General features: G+C 37.4%; 1 protein-coding gene across 1 annotated transcript; it reads left to right on the top strand.

Moving 5' to 3' along the window:
- The first annotated feature begins 8,904 nt into the window (after positions 1-8,904).
- Positions 8,905-9,858, top strand: LOC139735318 (transcription factor IIIB 50 kDa subunit-like). The gene has a single exon (XM_071646071.1). The coding sequence runs from the start codon at positions 8,905-8,907 to the stop codon at positions 9,856-9,858; it is 954 nt and encodes a 317-aa protein (XP_071502172.1).

Genomic DNA, 9,858 nt, shown 5'->3' with positions numbered 1-9,858 from the left:
TATTATTTCTATTGTTTTATGCCATTGTCACATGAAAACAAAGGAAATAATAGAAAAAACATTTCAGGGCCATAATTACTTCACATTTTGCTTCTTCAGCAAATTTCAGCCAAGAAACGCCCATTTCATACACAATATATTGTTAATTGGAATTTGAACAGAAAAATACGCAAAATCTGACTGATATGGTTGTCAATTTGTGGTTGCCATGGCAACCAGCAATATCAAATATAGCTAAATCATATATCAAAATGTTTGGAATAAGATTTTAGGGAAAGTTACAAAATTTGGTTGAAATTGGATTAAGGGCGAAGGAGTGGCGAATGAAAATCTGGTAGGGGACACAATGTGCCCCCCCCCCCCCCGGCTTTAGGGTTAATCGATCGACACCTTCCTTTCACGACGTGTTTGCAGGACTGTGATATTACTGAGTCTAAAGTTCAAAGTTCATTTTACTCAGCAACCCATATTCTGGCTATCGGGGTCCAATTAAAAGTCATATTTCACGTTATTACTTCAATAATCCAAATAGAGTTGCAAGTAACTTTAAGTTTATACAAAACAACTATGATAAGGTAAATAGGAGTGATTGATGAAAATAAAAACAAAGAAGAATGTACAGAAATATACACGGTTTGATAATAGTGAACAAAACAGGAAGGAAAATATGAAGAGAGATGAGAGAGAGGGAGAGAGAGAGAGAGGATTAATAAAGAGTAATAGGGAACAGTGAGAAGGACACAAAGCTGATGACAAATTCGTTGGACATATTAACAATAAAAGAAATACGAGTGACATATCATTGATAAAAACAACAAAAAAGATTAAACAACGTAAAAAAAGTACGGAAATATATTCAGACAATAAGTGAACAAAGAATGAAGGAAATATATGGGCATGCGAGAGTAAGAAGAGAAAGGAAGAGAAAGAGGGGAGAGTGGGAAGACAAGTTCAGCAGATTACTCAATATATAGAAAGCACGGCCTGTAAAAAGACATAAACAAGTAACTAAGAGAAGGTCGAAAAAATGTATAGTCATGTAGGCCTACATATATCATTATCAATTGTAAAACTTGGTTAAACTAGAAAGGACTACCCTCTTTTCACAATTGGATAATTGATCCACCTTCATTTTGGGTATTTCCTGTGATATCTTATTAAGTATTTCTTTTGCTGTTCATTGAAGAGGCTGCAATGAAAAGGTAATGAAATTCATCACCAATATCATTCTTATTGCAGTGGGTACAAAATCTTTAATTTCCAGGAATGTGATTATATTATCTTCCAGAAACAATTGGCAATTTGGGATTAACACGACGGAATTTTCGTTAAAAATTATCTGAGAATCATTTAAGTGTTGGGAGTATTTATCAAAAGAAAGCTCCTGCTTGATAATTCGAGAGTTCTAAAATAGAGAATGAAAATTCGTCTACATCACTACCCCCACTTTTGCTTGAAACTGCAATTCAATCTGGTGTTAAATAAAATTGCGCTTCTGCAAGAGTCAAATTTGATACAGGAATGTGATAGAATACTGTGAGACAATGTTTCTTTCTTTTTATGTCAAGGTGTTATTTTCCGATATTTGTAATCAATTTAGGTAGTTTTCACGTAGGAAAACTTTTTGTTTCGGAGTTTGCATTACTATAGTGTTTCGATGTGTCAATTTCCGATATTCATGATCAATTTACATTGTTTTCACATTCGAAAACGTTTTGACTTGGAGTTTGCATTAAGTATTATTTCGGGATGTCATTTTCCGATATTTGTAATCGATATAGGTGGTTTTCACATAGGATAGCGTTGTGTTTTTGAGTTTGCGTTGAGTTTGCATTAATTAGTATTTCGGGGTGTATTTCCCGATATTTGTAATCGATATAGGTTGTTTTCGCATAGAATAGCGTTATGTCTAGGAGTTTGCGTTGAGTTTGCATTAATTAGTATTTCGGGGTGTCATTTCCCGATATTTGTAATCGATATAGGTTGTTTTCGCATAGGATAGCGTTGTGTTTTTGAGTTTGTGTTGAGTTTGCATTAATTAGTATTTCGGGGTGTCATTTCCCGATATTTGTAATCGATATAGGTTGTTTTCGCATAGGATAGCGTTGTGTTTTGGAGTTTGCGTCGAGTTTGCATCAATTAGTATTTCGGCATTTATGATCGATCATTAATATCCGTATTTCTGGGCATCATTCTGCTTTACATTTTCTGAATTTTGAAAGCGAAATATATTTAAAACGATATCTATTTGGTCAAGAAATATGAATTTAATGATATTTTCATAATTTTTTTTTTTCAAGTTAGTGTTGACTGTTGAGCAGTTGCGTTAGTCATTCTTCGATAGAATGGATTTACTTGATCGATACTAGTTTTTGTTTCGAGAGGACTGACGTGAGAGTGGCCTCGGAAGAGCCAGGTCCAGGTACTGTAATTCACCCTAATTTTCACCGCTAATGGTTTGTATTAGTTTGCATTAATTAGTATTTTGCATTAGTTTGCATTGATTAGTAGTTTGCATTGAGTTTGCATTGAGTTTGTATTAGTTTGCGTCAGTTTGCATTAGTTTGCATTAGTTTGCATTAGTTTGTATTAGTTTGCATTAGTTTGCGTCAATTAGTAGGACCCGGATGTAGTGCTGATGATAGGTAATACAAAATGCTTGACGATATCTCTACTCAATCGCCGCATCACGGTGTACGGTTGCTGCTTGAAGATCCTTTCGATTTTATTACTTTTGAATGATGGCCGCCGGAGACTTTTTGTTATGTTTTCGAACGCCCTCTAACAGTAACAGTGGGCCAACTTCAACTTCAGCAGGTGAGGTGAATGCACAGAACTACAGTGGGTGAATGCTGTGAATGCGTCAACGTTTTCCAAACGCTCGCTCTCTCTCTCACGGTACGTTGGATGGACTTTGTTGTCGCCTGCTTTTCCTTGGCACTGTGGCTCAAACTCTTCGTCGCTAGCCATCCACAGTCGTACCATTCTAGGAAGAGTGGATATGTGAATTATAATATTGCTTCAGAGCATATATTCGTGGTTCTTTCGACTTTTGTGCCTCATTAAATCGTAAATATAACCATTTCTTTCTCGTTCAGGTTTGCAGTATTTTCTTAGCAGTCCCATGCCTACAAAAATGTGTTTGTGAAAGACACAGTGGGAGCTTGGGGAATTCCCAGAAGTGAGAAACCTAGAGATTCTAGTCAATCTGTAGTCATATGTCAAGTCACCACCGCCCATAGATGCGTATTGAATGTGCATTTTTAAGCCATCACCCTGCACTTTGATTGATTAAATGATAAAAAATGTTGGCGCTTAGTTGGGCGGCCCGGCGGCAGCTCCCGACCCGGCGGCAGTCATCGCGCGCGCTGTCATGCACTTTTACGATTTACTTGACCGAAGATCGGTCTGTATCTGGTCGTCGGGGATGTGTTCCGTGGAGACTGCGTCTGGCTTCACGGAGGAGAGCGATAACGTCAGAAATATAAACAACTCCTCCGGACAGACAGATCTTTCTGTCTAGCACTTTGCTTACCTAGAAACTAGACAGAATTCCGAAAGATCCGTCTGTCAGCAGCTGTCCGCAGGAGTCATTTTTTTTTTTTTTTTTACATGAATCCAGACGCAGTCTCTGGGGAACATATCCCCGATGACCAGATACAGACTGATCTTTTGGTCAAGCACTTTACAGCCCTATTTTACTGTACGAGCTGAAATTTTCGCGTACAGATATTTTCGCGAATTGCTACTTGGAGGACATTTTCACGTGTTGTTCATTTCGCGGTTGCTAGTAAGGGTCTAACTGAACTTACAGTAGTTAATTTTATTCGTACGTTGTTATTTTCGCATGTTGTTATTTTCGCGGTTCAAAGGTGATTTGCGAAATTCGCAAAAATAAAACCACCGCCGAAAATTTCAGCTCGTACAGTAATATTCGAGTACCATTAAGCACTGTGGGTCAATAGCATGTGTTCTAGTACTGTGTGCATACACTCTGTATGTGTGGAATCTCGCGTTGGGATACAGTGGGTGCTTCGATGGTTTGCAAGTGTCAATGCGTGTGCATATTAAATGAAAGCACTTACTTTACAGTAAATACGCCACATCGTTGCTCTTATTAATGCCCTTCCCTGCGCGGCATGATATGATCCAACAGAGACATGGTCATGGTCCCTGCATGCATGGCACACAACACAACTCATTGACAATAATATAGCAAATTTTTGTCCTTTAACATTCATCATTTTAAATGAATAGATACCACATTATGTAATGCAGAGGGCATATGTGACCCTGCATCACAAAACAAACAAAAAGTCGCCAGACATGAAAGAGCAGAATCTAAGCTTTATAATGATGTATTGAACTCTCCTAACCTATGGGCAAGTCCAAGATAACGCGCACGTTACGTATGGGACATTCAGAGACTTTTATGACCTGAAAAATAGTGTTAATGGCCTTTGATCATATTGAACTTCATCAAGGTGATTGATATCTAGGAGAAGTATAATCATGTAAAAAATTGAGAAAAATGACCTTGACAATTATATTCTAGAAGAGAAAATATGTGCCGTTACGTATGGGACCAGAAAAATTTTGTTTTTTTGAACATTTTTTTCAACCTCAAAACTCTCTGAAAGTATATCATTCTACAACTTGTAACTCACTGTGATGAAAGTCACAACACTCAAGATTATCACAGGTAAGTTTCATGTAATTAGGCAAAAAGCTCTAATTACAGGTTCTAATTAAAGACAGACATGACGCGTTACGTATGGGACAGTTACGTATGGGACAGTTTGTCCCCCATTCATTTAGTGTGTAAAGAACCATGTTTATGGGTATTTTGCATAATTATTGAAGTAAAATCAGTTGAAACTACTCAAATACTGATCCAGATTGTCAAGGAAACAATATTCCCCAAATATTTACCATCATAATCATATTCAATCATATCTTTATATATTTATGACCAACTTGGGTATGCATGCCCTTTGTCCCCCATTCGTTTAGTGTGTGGAGAACCATGTTTATGGGTATTTTGCAAAATAATTTTGCAAAATACCCATAAACAAATTTTTGCATAATTATTGAGGTGGAATCAGTTGAAATTACTCAAATACTGATCTAGATTCACAAGGAAACAATATTCCCCAGATATTTACCATCATAATCACATTTAATCATATTCTATATTTTTTATGACCAACCTTAGTATGTACTGTATGCCCTATTTTCATCGGGATAGTTACTACTGAAAAATTGAATAGTTAAGTGTTTACTTCCATTGATGAAGGGCAGTTTGCCATTCAGTTTCAATAAAAAACAACTTGACACAAGAAATATCAAGTTTAATAAATAAGCAATACCTGCTGCGTGGAACCCCAGTGATCGAGTAGATATGTGATGTCTGTCTAGCAGTCAGGTCATTGATTCGAGTCACACCTCAGTATGTATACCCATGAATTTTGTCGTGGCTACTATTGAAAACTGAATAAGGACAATTTGTGTATCACTTGCAATAAATAAAAAATCATTTTACTTTATTTTTATATATATATATCACAACCATTTCAAATTGGAACTCCATCACATAAACTTTGAATTCCTCTAGTCTTAAGATTGTATGCTCTTAAGTAATTCATATAATTGGTTTCCAATCATCTCATTAAATGTTGAAAACTGAATCCTCATTTCTACAAAAAACTATACCATCCCTTATATGCTGATTTTTCATTGTGTATTTTGCCATTTTCCCCTCCCCCTTTCTGAAAATTGTTCAGTCAAGTTCATGTATTGTTTCAAGTGTCTATAACTCAAAAAGTAGCTGCAATGTTGGGATGCTTTCTTCAGGATGATTGACCATTTGTGTACTGAGAGACCTTCCCAGCTAGCTACATGCATTCACATGCAATATGTATGAGAATGTCCCATACGTAACACATTTGTCCCATACGTAACATTATTTCAATGCCTAATAAAAAATGTTTCTTTAACTTTTTTTTCTTTTTTCTCTGGTATTTAATTTCTCTAAACAATAAATTAGAACTTTCCAAAAGGGCATTAAAATAACCTTAGCAATTTCAGAAAAAACCTAAAAAAATGACCTCATTTTGTTACGTATGGGACATCTCGTGATAGGACACGAGCTAATTTGCATAATCATTTGCATAATCCCTAAATTTTCATACCAAGTTAAACTATGTGATGAACTTTTTATGTCCACATATTAATCAAATATTATTTGCTTTCCTTTGAATTAATATGAATTTTTATAAATGTCCCATACGTAACGCTGTGTTTCACATTTATGCAAATGAAGCCCTTGAAATTTGCATAAATTTACATAATATCATTTTTTCCTCCATGGAAATCAAAACTTCAACTCATAAGCTTCAAAATGATACCAAACATGTCAATATTGAGCAAAGATGAAATTTTGCCTTCTGAGGGGACCTTATCTTGGACTTGCCCCTATCTAAATATTTTAAGAAAAGCACACACTCTGGAAAAGCGTGAACCGAGAAAATGGAAATTTTTGCGGTGTTGAAATTTTCGCGCATTTCGCTCAACCAGGCATTAGCGCGAAAATAAAAGCACGCGAATATTTTTTCTTGCCAAGCGTTCCTGTGCGTGATGTCTGATTCCGCGGAATTAAAAACATGTGAAACTCTTCTCACCCGGCAAAGTGCGAAAAATTAGTCGCGTGAAAATATCCACTTTTAAAGTAACGCAGACATGGCTATATAAATCTGAGTGTGGGAGCAAAATTCAGATATTTGTATTTTGGGGAATGGATATTTTTTTATGATGCAATCTTTAAATTTCAAGCCTCATGGCACTCTTTCACAGAATGTTCATACAGAAACGGAGCAAAAAGTGTGTACGAGAGAAAATGCATGTGCTACAATGTCTGAGAAGCATACAAATAAAAATCTTGCTTTTTCTCTTCACCTGCCAAAGGTGTGTTGCTTTCAGCTGGAGAGATGGGGGACGGCAAGTGCCGCAGCTGCGGCGAAGCAAGTGTAGAGGAAGATGATGGTCAGATTGTGTGCACAGCCTGTGGTCATGTGCAAGAAGATGCCACTTCCTACCAACTGGACAGGGTTTGTTTGTTTCTTCTTCTTCTTCTTTTTTTGTCTTTATACTTAGTGAAACACCTGAATTGCGATGTTGACTTGAATACCATTTAAAGGGGAAATCCAGTCCAAATATAAGTTAGTCTGATAAAAAAGAGTAAAATATTATGAGTTCAACAGTATAAATTTGATCGAAATCAGATGAAAAATAAGGAAGTTATGACCTTTAGAAGTTTCGCTAGTTTGGGAGAAGCAGTTCTTGAACTGTCAATGTGAATATGCAAATGGCGCAAAGTGAGCATGCCATTCCCTCACAACTTGCCATATAGTTTGTACATAAAATTGTGAAATTTCCTGTTTTTCATTCAAGCGCAATTATGCCCAAGGCTCAAATCCTCATCTAACTGATCACTATTCTGAAGTTATTCAACCAGGAATAACGTCATGTTTCAGACTTCAATGACAGAAACATTTAATTTCGTCTTTTTTTTTGTACACGAACGATGCAAAATTGTGAGGATATGACATAGCTCGTGGAACTCATTTGCATCCATACCCACTGTACAAGAACTGTTTTGGAAAAATTATCAGAACTTCAAAATTTGATAACTACCTTATTTTTCATCCGATTTCAGTCAAATTTTTACTGTGGAACTCACAAAATTTTACTCTTTTTTTATCATTTTTTATTTTTATTTTATTTTTTATATATTATTTTGAACTCTAAATGCATAATATTGAATGTGTGAAATAACACTGGTAACACAATTTTAGTTTGGTATCGTAATGTAATGTAAGGTAATGGTCTGGTAATGAAGTTTTGCAATCTCAGACCATGTTTGGTACATGATGCACTGTAATTGAGTACATTGATTACGGTATATCAGGCCATAGCAATATCCTTAGGGAAAGAGTGAAAAGCCATGCAGCTTGTTTAATAGCTGCATGCAATTCAATAGTACTGCTAGGGCATGATTTGATCATCATGTACTGATTATGCTCTACTTACCCACTACTGGGAGGGAGCTTCAGGAATAAAAGCTGTGTCCTGTGATCAATATTTTTGTACCTTTTTGATTAGTAAATGATTAAAAAAAAGCAAAACACAACTCATTATCCTGACCAATCACATCAGCCAGATAAGTTACTTGGTAGAACTTTTTGATATATTGCAGCCTAATTAACATACAAAACAGTTAAGACAAAAATGTCACCAAAAATTATGCAGTTGTCCAAGTTATTGTGTGTTTGGCAAATTGTATGTAGTAATGTCAGTTGCAGTACACACAAGATGAGATACTAATTTCATTCTCATACATCTCTAATTTATCAGCACCATAAAGATTTTCTGCTCTTAGATGAGAGGGAAAAAAAATCTGTTTTCCATGTCAAATTATGGCAGTGACCTTCCAATGACAACCTTAATGGACAGAGGATTATACAAGAGAAAGCTGCCTGATTCTTTACCAGAGTGTCTTTTGTGATATGTGAGATGAGTACAGTGTCGCCTCATTTCATGCACATACAGCATATATTTTTGCGTAATTTCTGGGGGTTTTTTGAAGGCATGTGACGCTTTACACTTTCAATGCTGATTTGGTAGTATGAATGAGGGAAAAAGAGATTAATGCTTCTAAATTTCACTTCTCTGCAGGGTTTGGAAGAATACAGTCAAGCGTGCCATTCAGGAAGTGCTTTCAGGCCTACATTTGCATCAGACAACTATCGAATGCGCAGTGCCAATCCCTCCACAAACACATGGATGCAAAAGTATATACAATGCATTCATGTTATATGTGAGCAGCTGCAGATTAGGAACAAGGAGATGCATAAGGAGGCTGCCAGTGTCTTTAAGGATGCAATGAAGCATGACCACTTTCGCAAGATGCGCACAGCAAAGAAGACAGCAGTCTGCGTGTCTTGCGTCTACGTTATGTGCCGGCGTCACAATTTGCCCGTGCTCATCAGCGACCTCACCAGCTTCACGGACCAACCATGCGCCTCCCTGGCGGGGCTTAGCCGCAAGCTAATGAAGGATCTTGGCATCCAGATTGACACACCCAGCATAGAGGAATACGTACCCACCTGTCTTGCAACATTCGGCGTGAAGGACAAGCAGCTGATTGACAAGACAACAAACATTGCATCTCTAGCCACGGATGCATGGCTAACCTGCGGCCGCCGTGCCGCACCTGTCGTGATTGCTGCCTGCTGCATAGCCTGGCTGACCTCGACACCTTCAAACCATAAGAAGTCCAAAGCAGAATTTCGCAGAGCAGTACTCAACCAAAAGCTTCCGTACTTTATGACACAACGCTGCAGTGAACTCTGTGAGATCCTGAAAGTGATGGCCACACGAGTTCCATGGATATCCAAGTCAGTGCTGGCCAAGCAAAACAGTTGGATGTACTACCTGGATGACATCTTGAGATACAGGAAGAGTCTCCTACATAGCCTGGAGATGCCAGAGGATGATCCTACACCAGAGGAAGATGCTGATGTGATCCTCATCAAGGAGCAGAAGGAAACTTTTCTCGTAGCGCCGCCATGTTTTAAAGAAAACGTGAGGAAGAGACAGCTTGAAGATGACGACAATGATGAAGCACGTAAAATGGCCAAGTCTGGACATATGACAGCAGAAAGCATGAACAATCCTGAGCTCAGTGAAAAGGATATCCCAGACTCAGAGCTGGGGCTCTTCATCAAAGCTCCGCAAGAGGTGGAAATTACCAGGGTACTATCAGCAATTACTAATGCAACGAGTGAGAAGGATGAATGA

Source organism: Diadema antillarum, unplaced genomic scaffold (genome assembly GCF_040938485.1).
Source record: "Diadema antillarum isolate AM-2024a unplaced genomic scaffold, OU_Dant_1.0 seq00000569_RagTag, whole genome shotgun sequence".
Lineage (NCBI taxonomy): Eukaryota > Metazoa > Echinodermata > Echinoidea > Diadematoida > Diadematidae > Diadema > Diadema antillarum.
Note: the sequence above shows the minus strand (reverse complement) of the source record. Positions and strands in the feature narration are given on the sequence as shown.